This window comes from Alligator mississippiensis, chromosome 2 (assembly GCF_030867095.1).
Source record: "Alligator mississippiensis isolate rAllMis1 chromosome 2, rAllMis1, whole genome shotgun sequence".
Taxonomy (NCBI): Eukaryota; Metazoa; Chordata; order Crocodylia; family Alligatoridae; genus Alligator; species Alligator mississippiensis.
The window spans coordinates 265,061,972-265,088,697 of NC_081825.1; the positions used below are offsets into that span (position 1 = coordinate 265,061,972).

Below are 26,726 nucleotides of genomic sequence, written 5' to 3' on the forward strand. Positions count from 1 at the left end.
TTTAGAAATTAGCTCTTAAGACTACCACATGCAATAATATGGTATACCAGTACTTAGAAAGTAGAGTTCAGTATTGAACCATTAAATTAAAAATCACACTTTTGTGTAAAATACTTATCACTGTCAGTTTTACAAATGTTGTATAAGATTGCTAAAACTGAAAGAGGTTCCAGTTGGTTTTTGTCTAGTCCACTTGGTTGGAGTATTTAAGCTCAGTTTCTCTGCACAGCTAGTTTTCCCAGTCATGATAGTTTTCCATGTTGCTTGTGTTCACACAGTAACAAAGAAGAAAAGCTTTTGATAATAGAAAACCCCAAATGTAAAAAATCACAAAAACTGACAGAAGGATTCAGGGGCAGGAGCAATACCTAAAACAATTTTTAATTCCTTTTTAGAAATGTTGATTAGATTTGACTTGATGGTGTCCCTTTAATGTGTGCAATGTGCTGTGTGTACAAGTATTTATGGACTAGCTGTCTGTGCTAATTTGTACCATATGTTGAGAGAGGTACAACAGTCATAGAGTGAAAATGCTAAAGTGGTAATTAGGAGATCTGAGTGCTTGCCTACATTCTAGTGCTGCTGCCACCACAGCTTTGCTGACAAGGCCATGGCAGCACAGTGGAAATGCTGCATTTGGAAACAGAAGAGAGTTTTCAGCCCACTTTGCTCTAACCACCTTCAGGAAGGTGCCTGACATCTTAATTTTACCACCATAAACATTTTTATGGTAGCACAAATTGTGAGCAAATAGACAATCCTACCCTTTGTTGCACCACATCAAAGAAAAATCAATGGTACAACAACACTTAATAGTAGTCTCTGCTGCTGTATTGCAGTGGACATCTCTTAGCTCTGTGTTGGGAGAGTATGAACAGCCTGACCTTCTTACACTCTTCAGCCACTCTGAGCAGGTGGTCTGGGAGTCTGTGGGTCCCTCAAGGCCCAGAAGCTCCTGCCCAGCTCTCCCCACTTAGAGAGAGGCACCCATAAGCAGGAAAATTGGGGTTCTCCACTCAGCCAGACCCCAAGTTCACAGGAGCAAGTCTGATTGAGCAGGGAAGGCAGGATTCTGCCAGACTCACTCATGCAATTGCAGAGGGATGGATCTGTCTGAGTGGGGAAAGCAAGGCTTTCACCACTCACCCAAAATTGGCTCCAGAGATCGCGTTTTTCCTTGTTCTGCACCATCAAGTATGAGACAAGGGGTGATGTGTTTCATCCAGTGAAACAGATCAGCTGTGCTATGACACACTGCAGCACAGCTAATCCACTTCATTTGATGAAGTCTGTCTCTAGCCTAAGTGACTGAAGTCCTGCCAGCAGAGAGCCCTCTTTTGGCAGAATAGTTGTTTTCAAATAGGGGGCTTTGCTAGGTGAATGGTATCAGCCAGGAAGTATGATTTTTTCACTCTTAGCCACCAGATATCTGGCTGCAAAACTTTGTTAGGCAGAACAAGGCAAAATGCTACTTCTTATTCTATCACAACTTCCTGACGACTTTGAACATGTCACTTAACCTCTTGCTGTCTCAATTCTCTAGTTGTGCAAGGGGAATCAGAGTGATTCCCTATTTAAATTAATTAATGTCTGTAGAATACTCAAATATAAATGTGACGGAGATTTTAGAAAACATAGATAATGCATAGGTATTTACATTCTGGTTTTCAGAGATGCTGAGCTCTTGTCATCTACAGGTACTTGAAGCTCTGAAAATCAATCTGCTTTGGAATAACCTTGAGTTTTAATGTCTATCTTCTGTTGTACAAACAGGAGTTTAAGATCTAGCCCCGTTTATGACTACATTTGTTGTTTAGCCACTAAATCTATTTATGGCCTTTTTAATGTATATACTCTGTGTTTGGGCACCTTTAAGTTAGTCTTGTTTGTTAATGTGTATGTGATCTGTAAAGGTACTCAGGGACTATTTCTATGTATTAATGTGTATCCAGTGGGCAAAGGTATTTAGAAATGAATGCATATTTATTCTTCATTTAGAGGTGTTTGGAGACCCACCTTATGTGCTAATATGTGTGCCCTGTGAGTAACAGTATTTAAATTCCATTCCCTGAGAGTGCATTAATGTGTGCAAAGAAAGAGAAGGAAGTGTAAGGAATGATAAAGTGTGTTAACAGCACATTGTTCAGCTAAGATTTAAGTCTGGAAAGAGCAGTCTAGTGCATTAATGTGAATATTCAAAGATAGATGTTTATCTTATTGGACTCAGAGGTACTTATAAACACCATAATTGCAGAAGCTGTTTTAAGGCACATTTATTCAAAGCTATTACATTTACTGTTACTTTATGAATAAAATACCCCGCTACTTTACTGTTAAGTAAAACAATCCTGACAACAGAACCTTTTATAACACTGGACTGCATGTATTAAGGGATCTACAGTGAATTGCTAGCAACTTGATGAGCCATTCACAAGCATCAATAATTGTATTTTACATTGATATTGTACCTTTCATGCTAGATGGATACTAAAGCACTTCATAAATTTTAAGGGTCAATTTATCCCAACTGAAATGCAGCTGTATCTGGGATGGAACATAGTGGCCATCTGGCAGTGCACAACAGCACTACATCATTGTCTAATACATAAAGAAAAGAAAGTTTTGTTGAGTTGTAAGGTTTAAAGATGCTAAATATAGCCTCCTACTTTGGATTTAGCAAGGGTCATGTCTTCTGCTCACAAAATGTAGTATGGTTTCTTTAATGCTAATTGTTCAGTACTTCTCAGTTGTACGTCTCCTCTGAAATGTGTTACCTGCCATGGCATAGCACCCTTTAAGGCTAGACTGGGCTTTGGTCTACTTGTTGGTCACGTTGGACTTGATCTTAAAGGGTGTTAAGAACTCTCGCCCTCATGGAGTTTTATTTGCTGTCAGGGTACTGGGGCCGGTTCGCTTCATGTGATTTGCAGTATTGGAGCCTTAAAGGCATGTCACTTTTGACACATTCAAATTCTACTGTGGTACGGATGATTCAATGCTTAGATTCCATCTAGAGACTCTTTCCCTGGCAGGTCTCACCAATCCAATTGTTAACTGGGACCCCCCAGGTTAGTTCACAAGTTCTGATGAGATCATAGGACTAGGTGCTGCGACAGTGAAATTTGCACTTCCTTTAAAATAGCAACAGGACCCAAGTGGTTTTATTAATGAGCACATAAAAAGAAATGCAGCTTAAATTGTATATGTGACTGCCTCTTTCTTTTTATTGCATAGTAATCTTAGTTTATAGATTTTGCTTCTTTTAAATCACCTGTTAGGAAGGGAAGCAACATAGTGAGGAGATCTTGAGGCTTAAAAGATTGTCATTAAAGCCACTGTGCTGTATTTAGTTATTTATTTCTTCCTCAGAATGATCCGATCAATAACAGAACAAAATCAAACACAACTCCCTCCCCTCTAAGGAAGAAAAGACAAGCTAAATAAAGATGTCCAGGAGAAAATGCCAGCAAACGACATATTGATTTCCAGCAAGGAGCAAAGTGTAAATGAAAAATATTCTTCTGACACAGTTATTAAGTGCAGGGCTAACTTGTGAGGAAAGAGCCTATTTACTCTCACTAGAAGCTGAGTCTTAAAAGGGCAGCTCATGCAGCTTGGACCATCTGCATCTCCAACTCTCTGAAATATAGCCTTCCCCTTGTTAATTTAATAAAACTTTGAACTGAGACTTTAATCGAAAGGTCTCAAAGTATTTGAAGGGGGTAACAACATGCCCAGGAGAGGGAGAAATAATTCTCATCCCATTTTCTAGATGGGTAAACAGATAGGGAGGTGAAGTGACGTGCCCGAGGTCATACAGCAAATCTATGCCAGAGGCAGGAAGATCAAGCCCAGCAGGCTGACTCCTGATGTTCTGCTGTAATTGGTAGACGGCACTATCTGCTTTACAGAAGAGGTTGCAACCTGTGCTACTCAGGGCAGTCAGTTATTTTGCTTTGGAAGGCTGGAAATTAAGGTACTTTTAAAGCCTGCTAGAAAGGCTTCACGTGGCATAGGCTGTTCTCTGCCCTACCTTCTCCCCTTTCCCCCCTACCTCTCCCTCCACCGCCCCTTGGGGAATCTCTTCAGTGAGAATTAGGAGACACTTTCCAAATAGTCCTGGCCAGAGGTTTTCAAAAAGAGGTACCCTAAAGTTAGGTTTCTAAATAGGTTGCTTGCTTATCAAAAGTTCTGTGCCCCCAGCAAATTAAATCAACTTCACTGGAATGTTGGCGGAGGCTTAGCACTTTTGAAAATCTGGCTGCTTGTCTGCACATCTCTGTTTATTTTTATCTGTGTTTTATATCAGTACTTAGTTGCCTATCCTTATGCACCCATATCTGACATATTGGCCATTGCCTAAAGCATTGATTCTCAACCAGGGTGCTGGGGCTCCCCGGGGTGCCACGAGACCCGTAGAAGGGTGGCTCAAGAAGTTTGAGGAGATAAGCAGATAAGGGTAGGCTCAGGCTCTATCTGCCTGGCTGCTCCCCCACTCCCACTGACTGGCCCCTCTTCCAGAAGGTAACCACCATAAAAATCAGTGTTTTGAAGTGTGTTGTCATTCTATTCACAGACATTATAGAGAAGAGCCTTGAGTCTAAAAAGGTTGACATTGACTTCCCTAGAACATGTGCACTGAGTCTGAGGAAGGGAAACTGATCTCACTTCACTCTCCAAGTGAACAAACTGGAAAAGAGGAAACAGATGGTATTAATTGATAAAAATTACATTATATTTTGAAAGCTCTTCCAACCCTGAGATGTTATTAGCACAGCATTCAGACAGCAACATTTAAAAATATATATGATCTGTTTGTCTTGAAGATCTTTCTTTAAAAGAAACTAAATTAATGCAGAGGAGGAGGGATTGGTTTAAAAGGGGGTGGGTGGGGAGGGACCTCCTCCCTGGCATCAAAACTAAATCTGTTGGGTTTTAACCAAGAGTTGATATTTTATACTTGAGCTCTGAACCCCTGACAGTCTCTGGGGGCTGCACTGAGGTCTTTACAATGGAAACGCTGACAAACTCAATCGCATCATGAATTAGTGGGTACTGCTCTACTAGGAAAAGGGAGAAAATGGGGGCAGAGGGGAAGAGAGTGTGTGAATGTGAGAGAGAGATCAATAAACAGCCAATCTAGATTCCTGGAGATGAGTTTTTATTTATTTATTTAGCTCCTAAATAATATGTAATTTCTTCAGGCCAAGAAATAAATTGAAAGGATTTAGAAGGATTTGCTTATCAGCAGAACACCACGTAGCATTACATTCCTCCAGCTTTTGGGAAGGTACATTGAAGTTTGGTTAAGCTGCTGTGGTTCAATACTCCTCTTTCCTCTGTCAGGGTGCCTTGAACAACAGACAGATTAATCCTCCCCACTTCTTTTCTCTCCCCTCAGTGCCCTCCCCCTCACAAACTCCGTTGTCCTTCCCACCCGCAGCAGATGGATGTAAAAGGCTTAAGGCAGCGAACACTGGGGTTTTTTCCTCGCCATTGTCTTTGCATGGCTTAAGGATCAGAACAAAAGTCCCTGGTACTTGGCACCAAAACTGGTCAAGAAGAGGCTGGCTTTACAGCCTTAATGAACTATTGATTCTATTGAAGCAGGCTTTGTGCTTCCAAAGGGCTAATTCAACTTTCAAGGCGCTTTTTAAGCAATATTGCCCATGATAGTGGGTTTGACATGCACAGGGACAGTGGGGTGGGGGAACAGCTTTTCTTCTTTAACTTAACTACGTAGTTTATTTAATCTCTTGTTTGCTGTGGTAATGACTGAATGGCTGATTTTGTTTCAGGGGTAGCTCTATTCTGACACCTACTTAATGACATAATTCAACAACAGATAGGTTTGCTCGTTTATGTCCAGCCAGGATCGCACAGACAGGAAATGTGTGGAGGCTGGGTTAATGTGGAAGAGTATATGCATGCTGGTTAAGGACTGGCTTCCAGCCAGTGAGGACCCACGACCTGTAAGAATGGATTTCTTTTCATACAGATAGACGTCTGGCGATGACATCTCTTTGCTTGAAGTGAAGTGTGAATAGTTCAGAATCTATGTTGGACAGCTTTACCACCTGCTTTTGAAATGGCAAAAGAAATGGATAAGGAGGTTTTATGGAACATTGTGATGACCATGATATAATCACCAGATTAGCTTGGACTGAGTTAGATTAAAGATAAAAGGGACAAAATACTACCCGTTGGAGCCTGTACACTGATATTATTATATTCAGGGATGAATGACTTGTATAGCAGCTTTATCTCAGCACTGATGGCATTCAGCAGTCCCCTGGAGAGACTGTTCCAGTCTAATAGAACTCACTGTTAAGAATGTTTTCTTGACAGTCATCCAAAATTTCTAAATTTTCCTTTTCTTAATTTAATCCAATAGAGCACTCTAAATATTTCCTCTTCCTTCTTGATGTTTCTTACACCCTTGAACTACTGGTAAACATCTATCATGACCCCTTTAGTCTTTGTTAAGCCAAGCTCTGATGTTTAGTTTTGCCAAATTTGTCTCATCCATAAATCTCTCCAGTCCCTTCATCGTTGCAGTTGCTCTTCTCTGAATTCCATCCAATTTGTCTACGTCTTTCTGCATTGAAGTGTCTGAAGTGAGACACAGTGGGCTGTGTTCTCTGCTGTTGTAAATGGATGTAACTCCACTGACACCAATACCAGTTTTCATCAGTAGAGAGTTTGGCCCACTTGTTCTGGCTTCAGCCTCAGAGGAGCTGGAGAGAGAGGAACTATCAATCCCCTGTTTTTTGATATAGTGACTCTGCTGTTCATATAGAGTCCCCCAACTGCAGCATCTTTTTCCTTGCTGTATCATGTTACAAGCTGCGCATCTTAAGTATCCTTCTTTGGTCTGTTGCATATTACTTCCATTTAAATGCAGTAGCTTGAATTTGTCCCGGCTGAATCTCCAAGACATGCTATAACATAACCACTTCCCAGGCATTTAGTAAACAAAGATGAAATGGAGAAATGAGAATCAAATTAAAGGCACAAGGCATAGGCAGAACAAACTAGGATTCCCATTCTATAGAAACAGTTGTGAACAGTGTGTTAGGACTGTGCTTAAAGAGCCAACATCCAATCGACCAGGCCTCTTTTATGTGGTACTAGTGTATTATAGGAGAGATTAAGATACGTATCCTCTGCTCAGTAATTTTGGCCAGGGTAGCAGGTATCCTGAGCCCTGTCATTTTCATGGAATATCATTACTTGTAGTCTGACACAGAGTTAGGAAGTACAACAGAATGGGAGTGAAAAGACATCCAAGTGACTGAATTCAGAAGTTTACTGCATTTGTAAGGAGAATGCTGATATTGGGTTTCAGTTCAGCTCATAATAGAGATGGAAGGTGATGCAAAGTTGATATGAGTACAACCAAACTTCTCCAACACTTGCAAAAGTTTGGGTCTGAGGTTTTGGGTAGAGACTCTCTTACAATTAAATATAAACTGTGGTTCTCCATGCCACCAAGCTCTGTATTTCTAACTTGCTAACATACTGAACAATGCATTTCAAATGCACTGCTGGAGTAGGAACAGGGTATGTGCTAGACTTAAAAGCCAGGCACCTAGGAGAACTTGATCCTACTTTATAGAGTGAAGCAACTGCCAAGAATGTACTGTAAAGAAGTTTGTCTGTTGGACTTGGAGGATATTTATGGGTCCTTCTCTTTTCTTTCTCACTAGGAATGAGAACACCATCATTCTCAGCTGTGTTATTTATAATTTCATAAAGCTGTTCTGTGGCAGGACTTATTTCATCCTGTGCTTAATCTCCATCAAATAATAGTACACCCAGGGAGCAAGATGACCAAAAAGTATTGTATTCTGGGTGCTGGGAGATTCAGAGCCTGCCACTTCACATGGAACAAAGGGGCAAAGGTTGTGAATCTGAAGCATAAATTGGGACTTCAGGCTCTTAAAAAGGAAAGGAAAGGAAAGAAATTGTCTTGACCAGGCCTTGCTGTGCCATCCAGACTTTGCTCTCAATACTAGTGATGTATAGTAATGAACAAAGATGCAAAACCATCACCAAGGCAAGATTGAAGAGGCTCTTGGAGTGAATAATTAGAAGGAGGTGATTACAGAAACAATAATTCATTGGAAGGAGTGAGGAGTCAGTTCTGTGAAATTGAGGGAATTTGAAGGTAAATATGGTCATAAATCCTCAAGGGTGGACTCTGAGTTTTGTGCTGTCTCCTGCCCAGGTTTTATTCCAAGGTAATTTCAATAAACACTGGAGAGAGGGAGAGGGAAAAATAATAATATAAATGCAATAAAAAATCTTTCAGGGAAGGAATAAAAAGGGTTCCTGCCAGAGAGAAATTTTTATTGAAAGTTATTATAATACCTATCTTTAGTTTTATGGCCCTTAATACAGGGCCAAGTAATTTCAATGCTGGGATTAAAAAAAATGAAATACATATTTTAAAATATGATAGTGTGAATTATTCTTTTTAATATAGAATTTAGCTAATATAAAGGATAGGCAAATATTTTCTTTCTCTCCCTCTCCCAAATGAAAGCACAAACATAATTTTCTTTAGATTCGAGAGAAATATCTTGTTCATATCATTTGGACTATAAAGCCCTTATGGAGTAATTAGGCACCTGAAGCGGTTAGTGTGCAGTTGCCCATGGATGATAACACTTAGCACTTAACAATTTCTGAGCACTAGACCAGTGTTAACTAATTAATCCTCACAGTCCTCTTGAGACAGAGTTTAATCAGCCCCATTTTGCAAATGGGGAATGTGAAGCATAGACTGGTTAGATGATTTTTACAAATGATCAGTTGGTGGCAGCACGAGGGAAGAAAAAAGGAGTTCTTGGCAGTTTTGTGCTGCTCATTGTCCCCTAGAGTATGCTGTCTTCTGAATCCACAGGTGAAAACCATGCTGTCTTCAGAGGATGGTCTTAAAGGGTGCCTATACACATACATTGAGGCTGCTCCAACATGCTGTAAAGTGCCCTGCACCCCTGAAGCATGTGTATAAATTCCCAAAGTGACTGTTCCCTGGTACAAGATTTATATTGCCTATTTGCTCTGCTTTAATCTCTGGGAAGTTGCTACATCTTCTCACAGAAAGGCTAGAATCCAGCGAGGATGGCTCATGTTTTGGTATGTGAGCTGAAGGTTCATGGAAAGCAGCAGGTGCTGCCACTGGAAAATCAGATAGTGCCTGAGAGAAGTAGAAAGCCTTGGGGGGAAAATTACAAGATGTTTTCCAGCAAGACTAGCGAGTGAATTAGTTTCTCCTGGCCTTCCTGGAGGTCTCAGTACTGACAATAGTTCTGGTAAAAAAAATAAGTGAGTATTCTTTGTGTCTTATTCTGGAATCACAGGAGAAGAAAGGACGAGGGCACCAGGGAATTTGTGTGAGGGCTTTGGGAGCACTCTTGGAATACAGGGAAGTGCCACCAGTCACATTTAGCAGGAAAAATGGGGCCAGAGTTAGGCACTTCTCTGCATTTTGAATATCAGGCTGCTCCTTGTGACCCTCTTTCCCAGCAAAAGAAGCCACGTCCCATGAATTATTTGAGTTGAGAACCTTTTCTCCATCAGGCATTTATCTAGGAGTATGTGTAGACTTTGAGCTGTTTTTTCAATTGGCTATGGAACTGAAAGATTAAAACACACCAGTCCCACTGTCTTTGCATCGCTGTCTCACTCCAAACTTATGCTGTGTTTCAGACTTCTTCATCTGTCAGCTTCTGCAAAGGACGGTGACAGCAATAAGAAAAAGCAGCTGTTCCAAGTGTTCTGCAGGAAAATGACTGAGCCATATTGGCTGTTATAATGGATGTGATTCCATATTCATATCATTAAAGGTCCTCACATAACTTCTCAGAGGTCTCTAGGTGTAACGTCTTCCCTGTGAACTTGTTAAATCTTCTAATTTGAGCAAAGACCTCCACAGACAGCCTAGTGCTCTAAGAGTTGTGGTTCTTTGGTGGCTTCTGTACTTTCCTTGTAGTCCTTAGCAGTCCAGGTCAGAATTCTTCCAATTAAAAGTTTTCTTCCTTCTGAAACAGAAAACTTGAAATTAACAATCCTAAGTGTACGGGTGTCTGATATCTAAATCTTAATTACATTCCACCTAATTAGAAGTCCCCCTGCATATTCAATACAATGCTGTTTGCTTGATGTAGCAAATTATTTTATAATGTTGCAGTTAAAAAGGTGACGTGTCCCCCAAAAGGCAGCTGCAGTTCAGGATTGGAGCATACCATTTCCCTGGGTATTGCTTCTATAATATCTTGGCATCCGTTGAGATAACTGATGCCATACAATACATCTACATGGCCAGAACATACATCTTGCATATCCCTCCCCTGGATGCCTCTTGCTGCACAGCCTGGCATTGAACCCACCTTTATATTTAGAGTGAGAAGTTAGCCCTAGGATTTCAACAGATTTCAGTCTTCCTTTATTTTGCATGCCCAAGAGAAGCTGCCATTTTAGCTAAAAAAACAACTTTGATCCCCAGGTCAGCCAAGTTCCTCTTTACATACATGTTTCTTACATTTTTCTCTCTCTCAAACCATCTCAGGATGTCCTTAAAGTCCAGTGCAAAAAGGGTCCTGAGTAAAATTATGTCACCACAAGCCGGTTCCTAGGAAGTTCATCTCCATATTCAAAGAGAACATAATATGTAGATTAGACATGTTCAATAATCTCTTCAAATAACTAATCTTCTGAGCCATTGTCTTAGAAAGTTTCATATAGTCCATCCCCCAGGTGCCACTGTAAGATATTGTCCTATAAAATGTTTTCTAGTGCTCTGCTGATCCAGTGCAAGTTTAAATGATTTGTGTGATATGGCTCCCATTCCTTCCCATGCTTATAGATATTAAACTTTTATTTTCTACTTCTTAATTTCATCCTGTTGCTCTTATAGTCCTTGACCAACCCTGACTCACTGAAATCAGAGGCAAAGGAATGTTGGTTTGGACCTAATATCAGGCATACCAGGCAGCAACAACTTAAAAGGGGCTTTTACTACACTAACAGGCAGAACAGCCATGTGCAGTTCACATGACAGATTCTCCTGATAAAAACCCTGCTTAGGAAATGATGAATGGAAGCAACCTGTGGACAGGGTAATGCTAGACAGTTGGATGTGCCTCACATTTGCCTGTGCTAGGCCCTGTCTATCACTTGGTTCAAAGAGCATGGGGAAGGGTGATATGTGTTTGCAGCAGAAGACAGAGAGGGCAAGGGTTTCCTGATACAAGTCTAGCAGGCTCTGTGCTAAGTAGGCTAGATGTTCTGTACAGCTGGGTAAAGAACCTGGCACTGCCTGACCATTTGGGGGCTAGGGACAGACATTACACAGAAACCAGTTTAAGTGCACTGAACCTGGTTGAATGTAGGCTTAACTGATTTGGGTCAAACTGGTTTATGCAATGTCTGTCTCAGACCCCTTTCTGGTTTAAGATAAACCAGACTCCCCCAGCATCCCGGCATGCTCTCTGGGCTGGTCTCTCTGCTCCACAGCAAGGCTGGCCTCTCCTCTCTGCTCCCTGGCTGCAGCTCTGGCAGAGACTTGCAGGCACAGAGAATTTGCCTGGCTTCTCCCTGCTAAGCAGGGATTATTCCCCTACCCCTCTGCCTTACACAGACGGCTCAGCATTAGCTAGCATATCACATGCTGGTTATAGTCCCTGATGTGGCAGACAACAAAGGCAGACAGGCTTTTTGGAGCTAATCAACAGGTTGATGTCCTTCCTTAGAAGAGCTATTTACGAAGAACTCCATTGGTTAATGGAGAGCAGCTCTGTTTTCTTAATGGGTTGATAAACATTGAGTTAGGGGTGATAAACATTCCCTGGTGGGCAGCTCAGGAGTTGGGGAATAATAAGAGCATCCTGCCAGAGCCTGGCCATGCCCCACCCTCAGCACAGCCCTGTGGAAGTGAATGGAAGGCTGCTCTAGCACCCTACCCCTCCCCCCGCTTCTAGCTTGAGCCACTGTAGGCATGTGCCTGCGTTTCTAGAGTGAAAAGGGAATGTCTGTCCACTTCCAAATCAGTTCAAGCTTTGCAGCTTAGACTAACTTGTGAAGACTGAATCAATTCAGGCTCAAGCTTTTTGACTGTCTGTCCCTATCACAGAAGTTTAGAATAGCAAGGAAGGTAAAGGAGAGTTCCCTGTGAAAAGGAGAGAGAGAATGAGTTTTTTTCTGGGACAAGGTACTGGGGTATTTGTAAAGGCCCGAAGGCCCCAGGATAAATATTTTCTCTATCTAAATCTCAATAAAATGTTCTGAGGGTCACTTTGCTTCCCTGGCATGTCAGAGAGGTGAGTAGCAATTCATGGCAGCCCCAGCAAGGTGTTTTGTTCATAAGTCCTTTCACTGATGCAGTTGCTCTGTCTAATGGGCAGTGTTCTGCTACACACGAGGGAAGGATAGGGGAGAGAGACTATTTCAGCAGGAGCCAGAGGTTGAGCTGATGCTGCTGAGCCAGGGTAATTTTGTACTGTCTGCAGGAATGTTATAACCTGTGTCCAGAGGCTGCCACAGACTTTCCCTAATGGTCCACATTACCAATTCAACTAATTGCAGCAATTACAAGAAGGAGTTGCTGCTGGGGAGAGACGCCATTACACTTCTCCCTAGCACACTGCAGTACATGCTGCTCGTTAATTAGACAAGCAGCAAAAAAAAATACCAGCTGGAAACTGCAAGTAATGCACTGAAACTCAAAGGACCAGAGACATTCTTCGTTTGGCTCAAGCATTAAAGTGGCAGACCTTCTAGCCTGCTGGCTATACTATATCCATTACACTAAGACATTAAGACTCCACTCTATGTTTAGCAACCAAACAGGTTTTGTTCTGTGTGGACGTACCTGAAACATTCAGCAAAACCATTGTACCTAGGTCACTTAGCACTGCAGCAGCACATCTGGTCTGTCTTGGTATACATGAAATATAACCCACTGCAACAGGTACAGGTGCCCTCAGTCTGGGTACAAATGATGCATAGCTGCCTAGTATGCTTGGTTTTTTGGTTGTGGGGAGGCAGGGGAGAGTTCCTGGGAGAGAAAGAGAAGGGAGCAGTACTTTCAGCTAAACAGGAAGTGCCTGTTACCTGAATGTGTCTGGTATGTTTGCCCGTGCAATGAATACATTCAGCCTGTATGTGCCTAATATGTTGACATGTTCAACACATGGCATGTGTGCCTTTGCTTTGAGACAATATTGTATTTGCAAAACAACAGTCAGCATTTTAAGTAAACGTGCCTGGTTCTTTTTGACTGTATCTGGGTCAGCTGAGCATGTGTTTTACTCAGATGTTCCTAGTACATTCAGTAGCACAGCACACACAGGTTAAATGGCACAGCAGGAATATTGTGCCTATACCTACCTGAAATATTCAGCAGCACAGCACAAGGATTGTACATGATATAATAGATTCCAGCACTATGGAGGTGCATTTGCATAGATATACCTGGAATGTTGGGCAGCCGATAAGCATTTTAAAATATGAAACTTAAAACATGTCTGAAGGGGTAAGCTGCCTCTGTTCCAGCCTCTGCAATACCAGTCATCTTAATACTTTCCCCCTCCTTTTTTTCCCTCTTCTTTGCTTCTTCCTTTCATGTGCCAGACAACAGATGACATTGTTTCATCAGCTGAATGTTCCAGCGATGACGAGGACTTCATTGAATGTGAACCAAGCACAGGTAAGACAGGTCAGTCTCATTTTGCTTGCTTTCTTATTTCATTTGCAAAAAACAATACATACATATATATATATGTGTGTGAATGTATACATATATATTCCTATATATGTATATGTAATATGTGTGTGTATATATATATATATATATATATATATATATATATACACACATACATACATACTGTATATAAAATACAGACATATACAGCCAAGCATCCGATCCCATGGAGTTGGCACTGAAAAAACCGAAATGTAATCACTTCTCGGTTAATGTAAAGCTGGCTTCACAGGAGGCCAAACATCCTGGAACCAGCCCATGATTAATTAAGAGTTAACAGTTGTGCTACAGATTTGTAGCAGTTATTGTGCTGGCTCATTTGGGGAGGAAAAATTGCTGTTATCCAAAGCAGACATTAAAGGTTTAGAAAGGAGATAGGGGAATGCTTGAGAGAGAGAGAGAGAGAGAAGAAGCTAAAGTGGAGCAATAATGAATTGTCAATATTGTTTAATCCTCATTAATTGTTCTGAGGATGTGCCTTAAGAGTACATTTGTCCATGGGATTTGAATGCAGTTAACATGGTAAAATATTTATACTAATTTTGTTCCCTGTGTGCCCAGAAAACTTGGGGAGCACTAAAGCATAGTGAATGCAAAATTAGTATTAAGCCCTGCCATGTTATCTGCAGTGATGCTTCAAAATGTATCCACTGAAGAGTCAACTGGACTGTAGCCTTTTGAAACTGACTCAACTTCTCCTTTTCAACCCAGATACATTTTGATGGTTTGATGGCTTTTCTTTCTGGTGAGATATATATGATATGTTATCCAGCAGGCAACTGTGATCTATTTTATTTCTCACAGACTTTCTCAAGTCTTCTTTTTGAGGCTTGCCATGAGTTAAGCATTTATATAATAGAGAACAGATATCATCGAATTTCTGTGTACATAAAAAATGGAGTTTGATTAGACTCTTATGTCCTTAAAGGTGAAACACATAAATAGTTTGTTTAGTTTATTGTTTTTGTTTTGCTTTGTTTGTTCTTTCTTTGGTTGTTTTTTTTCAAGTTATTTTTCTTTCTGCTAAAACCCCCCCCATAAAATGTTCTGTTCATAGTTTCTTGAAGCTTTTCGATTAATACAATAATAACAATAAAAGTCACCCAAAGCTAGTGCTTTCATATTTCTTATCCACACTTCATATTCTGCCTGCATTTTTGTGTAGAACTTGGTCCTTCAATAGCTTCAAATTGCTTTGCACTGTAGCTGGGAAATTCCACAGTGAAACAGGAACAAGGAAGCAGGAAATGTTTTAATAGACAGGCAGATACTAGCAGATGACATGGCCTCTGCCCTCTCCATCCTTTCAGATCAGTATAAAGGTCTTTGCATACAAGCTATACAAGTAAGTTGTTGAAAACTATGCCTTTAGCAGCTACTTCCATGATGATGAATTGTGCTGTGGAGACATCATAGAACGACTCAAGCCTCAAGGAGCAAGCTGCTAAGAAAAATTGCCTAGGGCAATGTTTTCGTAAAGAAACTATGTGACTTGGGCCCTGACATGCTACATTTATTGTGCAATAACTAGTTAATTGCCAAAAAAAATTGGGTATCTAGTAAGGAACTGTTGATCCTCTGGATCATGGTGTACATGTAACAAGTCTAGTCAAGTGCTCGATGAATCCATTTGTGGCTGACAAACCCAATTTGAGAGCGACACAGCTTGCTACAAGTTTCATAGAACCATATGTTGCCTGAGTTGGAGTCCAAGTTTACAGCACATTGCTTTCTTCTTTCTCACTTTGCTTCCATCCTCTGGATCAAAGCAGCTTTGTATTATGCTGCACCCAGTGCCAGAAGTTCTGTCCAGATTGTACAGGATTCTACATGCTCCTCTCAGCTTTCTACATTGATGCTGAATGACTTCATATAATTTTTGTATACATTGTGGTACTGCCATAAAGGGCAACCCTGCTTTCTAGAGCCATTTCAAATCTTGCTGTACAAAATATTCATGAGGATACAGTCTCCTCCCATTCTCCTGTCATGGCCAAGCCATAACAACCACCTCCTTCTGATCATGGTTTCTTAATGTGTCAGTCCTGCAAGACAAGGTTCTTTGGGTGAATCTGATATCTTTTATTAGACAAATAGTTGGAAAACAATTATTAAGCCTACAAAGTATTTATTTACAGGCCAAGTAATTATTGCAACTTAAAATTGGCCAGCCAGGCAAAAAAGTGGTCAGCCAGCCACAAAGATGTTGCTCAAAAAAATGTAGAACCTTTTTGTGGCTGCTTTGTATCAAGTTTTAATTTGAATGTATAGGATGTCACACACAGGGTGTTAGTCTTTGGTTGGACCCTCCAACATTCCAGGGTAGATTGCCCTCTCTCCTCACCCCCTTCCTGCAAGGGAATTGCCTGAGACTTATGCTGAACTCTTCTTCCCCAGGGTGCCTCAGCATATATCATGACTTATCATGCCTCTTCCCTTTCCCCAACCAGCCTTCAAAGCTGCTTCTTTAAGGAGCCATTCTCACTCCATGAGAAACAGAGTATAAGCAGATATTCAGCATGATATACTTTACTTACACACAGTTGTAATCTAAGGCAGGGATGGTTGGAATTTTTTTTGTTTGGAAAGCATGTACACAAGCACCTCCTAACGTGTTCCAGGAGAGTTTAAGCTCTGCTGCTTTTGCCCCCAACCCTTCACATCGGCTTCCTCTACTCCGTGCAAGAGTTAGGGGAACAGCTTCTTCACCCAGGGGAGAGGTCAGAGCTTGCTTCCAATGCCTTGTTTTTGAAAATCCCACCGTGGACCTATCTTTATCTTCAGGTCCCTAAATACCTTTACATATCTGGCCTTTAGGTCCCATGGACAGTCAATAGAACTTAGGTTCTTAAATCAACTGAATTGCTTTTTAAAATGTTGCTGAAATCCTCTTTTTCTGATACGCTTCATTAGTAAAATACATAACCCTTGCTAAATGCTTCACTGAACAGGGTATGATGACCCACTGGAGTTGATGGAGCCCCCTGGAATCAATACTGGCACTGAGCTGGAGCTGCCCAGACAGTGTATGAGTCATGGTCTGTGAGGTAGCTTTTGCTGAACAAATGCACTTACATATTTTGAGTTAAGCCCTGCTCACAGAAGCACTTGTTTGCAAGGTCAGTGGAGAGGAATGGTATAGAGAGCCTCTTTTCCTCTACATAAGCACCAATATTAAATCAAGCCATCAAGCCCTAGTGCTAGGAGAAGCAGATGGAGAATGCAGTGTCCATGCTTCCTGTCCATGCAGGTATGGTCAGTGCCTTCCATGATGATGGATCCCTGATGCAATCCTTCCTGCTTAACAGAACCCTGTTGTGGTGGGTGCATGGGGGAGGCCTCCATACTGTCCCTCTTCCCAACCTAGAAGGGCAGGCAAGCTCTTCTAGCTGCAGAACAGAATGACCCACCCTAGGTCAGAGGTATCTGGGAGCTACCATGGCTTGTCTCTTCGGTGGCCCAGAGAGAACACCCACAGCCAAAGTGCCTGGCTACTGAATGGTGCTGAAGTCCCCATGTCCATGAGCTGGATCCAGTGGTTCTGTGATCCAGATTCAGTCTGCAAGCCATAGGTTACCAACACCCGAGCTAGAAGATTTGGCTGTTTGCAGGGATCTGTGGCTTTAATGGATACATTAGCAAGAGAAAAGAAGCCAATTGTTTCACTTGTATTTTCTAGTGTTTTTTATCAAGCTCTTTTATAGTTGCTTCCTCCTGTTCTGCTGACAGGTCAGTGTATTTTACACCACCCTGTGGCTTTCCTGTTCAGTTTTGCAGCAAATTGGAAATTAAATGACTAACCCAGTTCAGGCTCCTTTTTGCTGCTCTGATAATGTGCAGTCTTAAAAGCCCTTGAGCTTGTGCCAAACACTAGGACTTGGCTTCACGTCACCCTCAAAGCTACGATGCAGTAACACAAAGGTGACTGAACTCCCTCTTGCAACTGTGAGATGCGATATGACACTGCTGTTCAATACCCAAGCACAGTGAGATAAGGCAAAGAGAGCGTTTCATCCTGAAAATTGAAGACTTTCCGGCCTCAGACTAGTCAGACGTAAATCCTCAGATCCAAATATATGCCTCTGGTTTTGGCACTGGGTCAGATCCTTCACCCCACCAAGATTCAGATTCTGGTTTCAGCATGCTTGAAAAAAAGCAGAAGAGTCAGCCACGAGATTGCTTCTATTTGGAGACAAAAATCTTGTAAGAACCTCCTGGCAGATTTTAGCTCCTTTGCCCCATAGCCTGATGCTTTCTTAAATCCAAATGCAAATCCCACTGTGCAGCTAATCTGAATGTAGATAACTCTACTCTGCTTCCTTAAAGGAATATAATGGGTAAAAAAAGAAATAACCAAACTCAGCTGCAACCAGCATGGCAACTGAGTCCCTCATTTAAAACCTAATTTATAACCCTGAAAATTCTGTCCTGATTCTGATGTAGCTCAGAACCATCTTTTGTATAAATTCATATACCTAAGTGAGTGCACCTAAAAAGGGACAGCACCATAAATTAGTATAATAGGAAGCTTACCAAAAAGCATGTCAGAAAAGCCATTGTTGTTCTAACTGTAGATCCCTTTTGTATTCTGTGTAAAGTCTTAATGTAATATTAGTGGCCCCTGTGGCACTGTGGGCCCTCTGCCCAAGGAATGATGTCACCCACAATGGAGAGACCACCTCTCTCTCTAACATATCTCTCTCTCTCTCTCTCTCTCTCTCTCTGCATTAGAGATGAATTCCCCTTTTTTTAAACCCACATGGTTTACATTCCCAAGATCCACATGCACTCAGTATGGATTTTAAGCACATCAAAAGTCACAAGTGCCCAGGCCCAGGTTTTTGCTCTGGCTTGTCCTAGAGGATTTGGTGAAGTTCAATCTAGGTCTTGGTTCAGATTTCCAATATTTTCAAAGTTGGGTTCAGTGCCTTGAATTTAGAAAGAAGCATATGTTGCACTGTTTTGATCACTCAGCTACAATCATGGATTGGATAATTTGTAAGGAAAAATCTCTATTCACAGATGCCCTCAGACCTAGAAGGTATTTGCATGCCCCCAGTAAAAAAAAGGAGCAAACTTCAATGTGCCCCAAAACCAGCCCCTAGTGCCCTGAGGATTGCAGTTCTACTTGCCTTACAGCTGCTTCTCTAACCCAGCATCATTACCCTTTCCACAATTAAATATGTCCTTAGTCTTTAGCATAACCCTTGGGGACAGACTCATATTAAATGTGGATAATTGGGCAGTCAGCTGGAACTGCAGCCGAACACGCTTAAGGTATTAGTCAAAACAGTGAGGCCACAGTTTTGCCAGTAAACCAAAACCCCATAAAATAATGTCTCAGGATAGTCCACAGCTAAGATTTAAACCTCTCAGGCCTATGGTTTGATATAGCTCATTGGTTTCTATCCAGTTTTGCTGCCAGCATTTAACTCTTACTAGACTGAATTTCTTAGACATTTTTTCCAAGAGGAATTTAGTCAGTATGTTCCATTCCTCCAAAAAGCTTAAAAAGATGAGGCTGACACAGTCGAATCAGACAGCAAGCTTTTCCCAGGAGGGATTTCGTGTGGCAAACATGCAAGAGAAATGCTTTGTTTTTTGCTTTGTAACTCTGAAATGTAAAAGCACCTTTTTCTTTTGTGTGTGTGCAGTATGTATGCACCTACATACAACAAGAACATTCCTCTCTCTATGTATATACACATACACAACCACTCACTCACTATTCTGCCTTATGAACCAGAATCAGGCAGCTTCCTCCAGTGCCAATGTGCAAAGCCCTTACACTAGAAAGTATATCAAAGTCACTAGCTTTATTAGTAGGACATAAAGTCCCTTCCAGTAGAGACCTCCAAGGAACCAGCCCAATGCTTTTCATGCGGAGGGCTGGAGGGGAAGGAAGTAGTAGAGCTAGGGAAGATAAGGGAAGTGCTGATTCAGCTCATCCCACCTGTGACCTGCACCACCCTGTTTCTCTGGAGCATCCAGTGGGATTTGAAAGTTGTCTTCTCCAAAGTCTATCTCCAGCAGGATCCCCAGGACACTTGTTTTGCTGCTGTCTCCTCCACTGACTAATCCTCTTAGCAGCAACCAGTCACTTCCTGGGTCAGGAAAAGTGAATGTTACCTTGCTTCCATCTTTGGAGCCAACATCCCCCCTACTTAAATGCCTGTGCATCCATAGAATCATAGAAACGTAGGGTTGGAAGGGACTTCAGGAGGTCATTCAGTCCAATCCCCTGCTCAAAGCAGGACCAGCCCCAACTAGATCATCTCAGCCAAAGCTTTGTCTAGCGGGTTTTGAAATCCCCCAAGGATGGAACTTACACCACCTCTCTGGGTAACCTATTTCAGTGTTTTACTACCCTCCTAGTGAGAAAAACCTTCTTAATATCTAACCTAAATTTCCCTTGCTGCAACTTGAGACTACTGCTCCTTGTTCTGTCATCTGCCACCACTGAGAACAGCTTAGCTCCATCCTCTTTAAAACCCCACTTCAGGTAGTTGAAGACAGCAATTAAGTCTCTTCTCAGTCTCCTCTTCTCTAGACTAAATAAGCCCAGTTCCCTCAGTCTTTCATTAGAAGTCATGTGCTCCAGCCCCCTGACCATTTTTCTCGCCCTTCACTGGACTCTCTCCAATTTGTCCACATCCTTTCTATAGTGGAGGGCCCAAAACTGAACACAGTACTCCAGATGTGGCCTCACCAGTTCTGAATAGAGAGGAAGAATCACTTCCCTTGACCTGCTGGCAACGTATCTACCAATGCAACCCAGTATGCCATTAGCCTTCTTGGCAACTAGGGCACACTGCTGGCTCATATTCAGCTTATTAGTGTCCACTGTAACTCCCAGGTCCTTTTCTGCAGAGCTGCTGCCCAGCCAGTCAGCCCCAGCCGGTACCGGTGCATGGGATTGTTCCTTCCTCAGTGCAGAACTTTGCACTTGGCCTTGTTGAACTTCATGAGATTCCTTTTGGCCCAATCCTCCAATTTGTCTAGGTCACTCTGAAGAGACAGCTGAGGAACAGGCTCTCTCAGGAAATTATGATTTTTCACCAATTTCTCTCTCTCTGAATTGGACAGAGAACAAAAATTCTTGAAATCTCCCACAAACTGGGAATTTCAGCAAGCACCTAATATAGTGCCTCCACAATGAAATAGGTTCCCTGGACCCTGCAGCTGCCAGGAAAATTGATATTCTTGTCAGTTTTACTGCTAGCATCACCAGTAAAGCTGACAAGAATGTTAGCTTTACTGAGCAGGCTGTGTAGCTCCCTGACAGCCTTGTTGGTGCAGTGCCGCACAGGCACTGACCCTGGGACCTTGTCCCTGAACTTGGAGTCTCCACATCCCAGTTCTGCAGCTGGGAACCTGAAAGCTCCGAGTCCTGGATGCAGCCAGGGTTCTTGGAGCTTTTGGGATCCCTGCTCTGAAGCTAAACGCCAGGCCCTGGTTACAGCTGGGGTTCCCACAGCTTTTAGGCTCCTGGTTCCAAGATGGTGTCTGGGGAAGCCCAGGTGCAATTGTTGGAGCTGTAGGCCCTGCTAGGATGCTAGGATCTCCTATCCTTCCAGCAGTCTATCAGTGAGTCTGCCCCAGCGCCAAAGACCCTGTTTTCTCACTACCTGGGTATCTCCAGAGCTGAAGACTTGGCTTCCATCAGAATCCTCTGAGAGAAAGCTTCTCAAACCTGGTATGTATAAACAATACACTTCAGGCTTAACAAATTGGTGTTTTCCACACAGTTGTGTTCCATCTGGACATTTCCATCCAGCTCTGCTCTGGGACATCCATTACTTTCAGTGTGGGAAGAGCTGGGCCCAAATGTGCTGTGTTGAACTCAGTACGTCAAACACACCCAGCAAAAGGGAGCCAAACTGAGCGAAGCTTGAGAAACAGAAAAGACCCAAGGAAATACTGACATGGGTCATTTTTTAAGCACAGATAATATCCTTTCCTCCTTGCCTCTGTTTCCAAACTATATTTCCATGGTTGTTATTTACTGTGGCCAAAGTGAAATGGTATTGAGAGCTTAACTTCTTCCTCCTTCATCCACCAGCTGGCTTGCAGGAAGAATACAAGATTAGGCTGCATGTATGAGGCCCTGAACTGTGGGACATCACCATGGGACAGAATTACAGGGGGTGATGTATATTGCAAGAAGGACTGTTTGATGGAAATTCCCAACTACAGATGTTATGGTCAAACCAAAAGGAAAAGGCCAAGTTGTACTAATCAGTCATGCAGATGCCTTGTAGGATTTATTTCTGTTCTATTTTTATTTGGAGTTTGGTTTTCAGCATATTGATCCTTCTCCTATATAAGCCCCAAAACCCCCCCATAGGATTTTATTTCTATGTATACACTAAATACAGCATACATATATCCCTAGATATATGTATATTTACTGCAGTAATGCAAACCAGTATCAGTGAACGCCCCTATCATCCAATCACTTGTTTACACAGAAATTCATGCCCTTATCTAGCCCCAGCATCTGCTGACACGGACGGATGCATAATACTATTATTTCTTGGTGAACAAAACACGTTATTTTATTTTCCGTTGGAGGTTTTTCTTCCTTCCTTTCTTTTTTTTTTTTTTTTTAAATCAATAGTTTCATCTACCACTTATCCTTGGGGAAGGGTGGGGCAGGGAGAATAAAAAAATTATACAGATATATCCATCGATATATACACATCCAGCTTTGTGTATCTATAGATAGATATATACATTGTATATATTTGAAGAACATTTTCTGTCGTTTCACCTCATCTTGTGCCGCATGAATTTTTGGTGATTGATATTTTGGTTTCCTTTGCTTATTGTTTATTTTTTTGAATCACAATGGTGCCATATTGCTATTTTTTAATTTTTAAAACCATTGTTGTACATTTTTTATTTCTATTACTTGGAGTAACTCCAACAAAATAATGATTTAATCATCTCAAGAGCGAGATATAGATCGATCTGCAATTCAACAAAGGCAACAAAATCTTTTCTTGCCATCCTAAACAAAAACAAAAACAAAACAATTTTCCAGATTAAAACAAAGACATCCCAAGAAAGTTGTGTGCAAAAGAATGAAGATTCAACCCCCGCCCTCTTTTATTTTTATTCTGCCTTTTCTTTCTTTACTTCCTTATTTTGCTTATGCACAAACCTTCTTCTCTCTCTGGTCCCTTCCCTGTTTTTTTATATTTTTAATTAAAAAAAAAAAAGCCAGAAGGGAAAAAACAAAATCTTCCCCCCAAAGAAAGTGTTCCAACAATAAAGCATCTTCAAACTGCAGATGGCATAAAAAGAATTTTATTGCAAGTGCAGAATATCTGTTGTACCTTGTTTTATTTCTGGGTCAATGTGAGATCATTTTTGTGGCATGCTGTAGTTTAGCTGATTAACTAACCACGGCCTTCATTAATCTATGCATGGGCTGTGATGATGCCATCTCGTGTTTCATCAGAGCTACGCATTCAGGCTAACCCAGCAAGTCTGTAGTGTACGATTTTGGGGGATATATTTTTAATTTTAATTTTTAGTTGAATTATAATTTCCTTTTCTTTCTGAACGAGTTGTGCCAATACCATTGGCTGCCTCTGCAGCCTCTGTGTTATATATATATTTTGTTTTGTTTTGTTCTTTGCTCTTTTTTATTTCTTGGTAGCAACTTGTGTCTTGTCTGTGTCCATCTGTCTTGTCAGTGTGTCTTGGAGTCCATTGTTCCAGTATTGTTATGTGATTCTGTTCTCTGTTCGTAAGATGTTGTTCCCTCGCACTCTCTCACTCCCACCCCCCGTTCTCCTCCGTCCCTTCCAACCCTTCCTGGAGAGAATTCCACAAAGGGGCAAAAAGCTTTTATAGACATTCTCATTCTCAAAGCAGGGTTGCAGTGTGGAAGTCATAAACTGCCTGCATAACTTGTTAACAGAGACAAATTTTGCAGCTGGTAAAGTACTCACAAACCTTGTCATTTTCATTTCACTTCTAGAATTGTTTTATAGGACAGACACTAAAGTGACTTCTTCACTTGAAAACAACTTTAAAAACAACTTCTCTACAGGCCAGCCCTTAACTGTAAGAACTTCTCTTATTAACCCACATAGAGCCAGCACACAGCTAGCTGAAGCAATTGAAACTATGTTAACTATAGAAGTGAGAGGTCTTTTTTAACATTACTGGGGAAAGTGTGACACTCTGCACTTGTGATTTAATTTATTTGTATATGAATTTATTTCTGAAACCCACAGCTCCCAAGGCATGTATAGACAGAAAAGGGTCTCTAAAAATGGCACCTCTGTACTTCACAGATCAATTGATTCATAACTGTGCCATATCTGCTCTTCTAATTGACACCAAAAACTAATTATTTTTCTGTTGTTAGCTTGTGCATATCCAATCCAGCTCTGGGAGAGTCATCTGGAGTCTATTCCATCATGCACATCAGGAAAATGTTGTCAGTTTAGTTCCAATTTCTAAATCATTAGCACTGCAGTAATGTATAAGGCAAAAAAGGCCAAGATGGATTTCTTTCTGCCAGGTTGAGTTTGTGGCATTGGTTATTAGAAAAATCATCCTTTTGCATGTAATGTAAGGCAATATCTGATCACCCAATTTCTTCTTCCATACGAGTTTTGTCATTCACTTGAATATGCAGATTTGGATTGGAGAGACAATCAATTTGGAAAACTACCACTCCAATTTTATAATCGCACTCTAACTAGACTTTAGGGCAAAGCTTGGTCAGCTGCTGCTCAAGCGGAAAGGAACTGGTATTCTCAGCTTATCAAGCTTTGCTGCTTTTTCTTTGTTTTGTCTATTTTTGCTGGACTTACCCAGTTAGCTGAATGCTACATCTGATAACCAAAGTTAAGTCTGGTGCTCTACGATCAGAATGGAATCTGTAAGCAGGAGCTTACTTCATGAGTTAATCTCTGTAGGGCTCCTATACACGTGCACATTGGATTAAGCTCAAGTCTGCTGGCTTGGAAATCGACGCACTCTAGCAGCCTTCTGCGTCATGTGTATCAGCATTCCCGCTCATCTCCAAACTGAAAAAATGGAGTGGGGCACTTTGAAATAAAACACTTTCAATGGCTTTAATTCAGAGCACCCTGCCCGCCTTTTATTCAGCACAGCCATGCATAGGGACGCTGATACATGATGTGCAAGCACTTTTAATTAGCACGATTCACTAACTAAAGCTCCCAGCGCCACCTCCCACACCACGTGTAAAAATGCAGGTGCTACCCTGCCCTGGCTTCTTCCAGGTGCAAATTGCTAAGGACCATTTCTGTGGCTGAGGTGAGGAGATATGTTAACTAGGAATAGATCAAAACCCAAACCTGAACAACCTAAAACTTTGGGAATATTGGTTGTAGGTTTGTATTTAGCCATGCAGATGACTCTTTAAAGATGAACAGGCCTGAGCTAGATGTCTCTTCATTAATTTTATGCTGGACAACAGCCAGCAGCTTGGACTGTTTATCAGTGTCTTTTGAACCTGAAGACCCATCTTTGGCTAGTTTTGTCAGTGGTAATGAAGGTCTCAGTGGATTAGGATTTCAGTTGCTGGCTTCAGCGAGCCCTTCCCATACTAAAGAGAGAATGATACACAAGGAACAGAGAAGATATCCTCCTAGTTGTTATTCATGACCATGCAGGGGGCATTTTTAATGCCCAGACCCAGACATGGAGCCTTATATCTCTGCTGTCCTGCAGGAAGGAATGGAATTCATTGAAGGGCATGTCAAATGTTGAGGTCACAGAACTGTTCTCACAAATGTGTAGTTCCAAAGAGCACAATGTAGTGTCTACCTAACAAGGGTGGCATTTCCCAAAAATGGGTGATGGTAGGATCCATTTAAAGTATAAGCATTACAGAGTTTAGATTAGTTGCTACTTATCAATATGTCATTTTGATGTCATATTGTGCAAGAATTATTTTTTTTCCTATGAATATTAAATGTTCTATGTTCACTTAATTGAGAAGAAAACCATAAAATTATGGCATTTGACCTGGAAGATATTGAACAGGTCTTTAGGAACCAAAAACTATTCCAGTTTTAAAATTTGCTAAGTTTAAATTTTAAATCTCAACAGATTCTTTTTCCAACAATGAACTGTTTTTAATGTAAATAATTTGCATTTATTGCAGTAGTTTATTGCATGTTGTTTAATTAAACCAATTGTTTATCAAACTAGAATAGAAAAATTATTGGGCTTTTGTTCCACTTGCCTACTACTTGTAGGATTATGTCATAGGTGTTCAACCACACACTACTAACTTTAAGTCAAATGGTAGCTGTTAATGAGACAGAAAAATGTAAATTTTAGTTTCACTGCATTGCAAATTTCTGAGTGACCACAATGTTACCATAATGGCATAATGATGTATAAACACTAAAAATTCAGGGCATTGTCTCTTTGGCTGGACATTTGTTGCTGCTGCTTGCAGATGGCTGCTATGCTTGCCTTCTGCAGTCATGGCTAGCTGGAGTTTAGCTCTCTGCTTCTTAAAGTGGTTTAAGATAAATCAAGTAGAAGAGGTGCTATATAAAATCCTGTTGTGTTCCACATAATCCAAGCTAAGCACATAAATGGATTACTGATACCTGAAACACTGTCTGCTTTCATTGTCTGTCTGGGAGGAGGCATTGCTGGCTTCTACTCCTTTGACATTTCACTGGGCGGTGCAGAGTGTTGGTCAGTGGTTAAAGCAGGAGATGAGAAGTTGGGATTCCAGAATTCTTTTCACAGTTCTATTATTGATTCTTTCTGTGACCACACATCTATGTGCTTTTTTACCTGCCTGTAAAATAGGGAAAATTAAATCACACTTGGGTACATGATCCAAGAGGACAAGGAGTTGAGATTTAATTAATTTACATTTTTAAATAGTCATTGGTGCCCAGTGCAAGATACTACAAAATAGCAGTAAAGTAACTTGTGCAGA

At 41.3% G+C, this 26,726-nt stretch overlaps 1 protein-coding gene across 9 annotated transcripts in view; it reads left to right on the top strand.

Annotated features, from left to right (window-relative positions):
* The window catches only part of NRXN3 (neurexin 3), a 1,067,046-nt gene that overhangs the window by 991,971 nt on the left and 48,349 nt on the right, over positions 1–26,726 (top strand). For 5 of the 9 annotated variants that reach the window (XR_009460234.1, XM_059723133.1, XM_059723128.1 and 2 more), the window contains one exon: positions 13,639–13,714. Coding sequence is in view for 7 of the 9 variants with exons in the window: in XM_059723133.1 (XP_059579116.1) it covers positions 13,639–13,714 (76 nt within the window). In the remaining 2 variants the exon portion in view is untranslated. Of the gene's footprint in view, positions 1–13,638; positions 13,724–26,726 lie in introns of all 9 variants that reach the window. The other 4 variants (XR_009460233.1, XM_059723130.1, XM_059723132.1 and 1 more) reach the window with 1 other exon arrangement.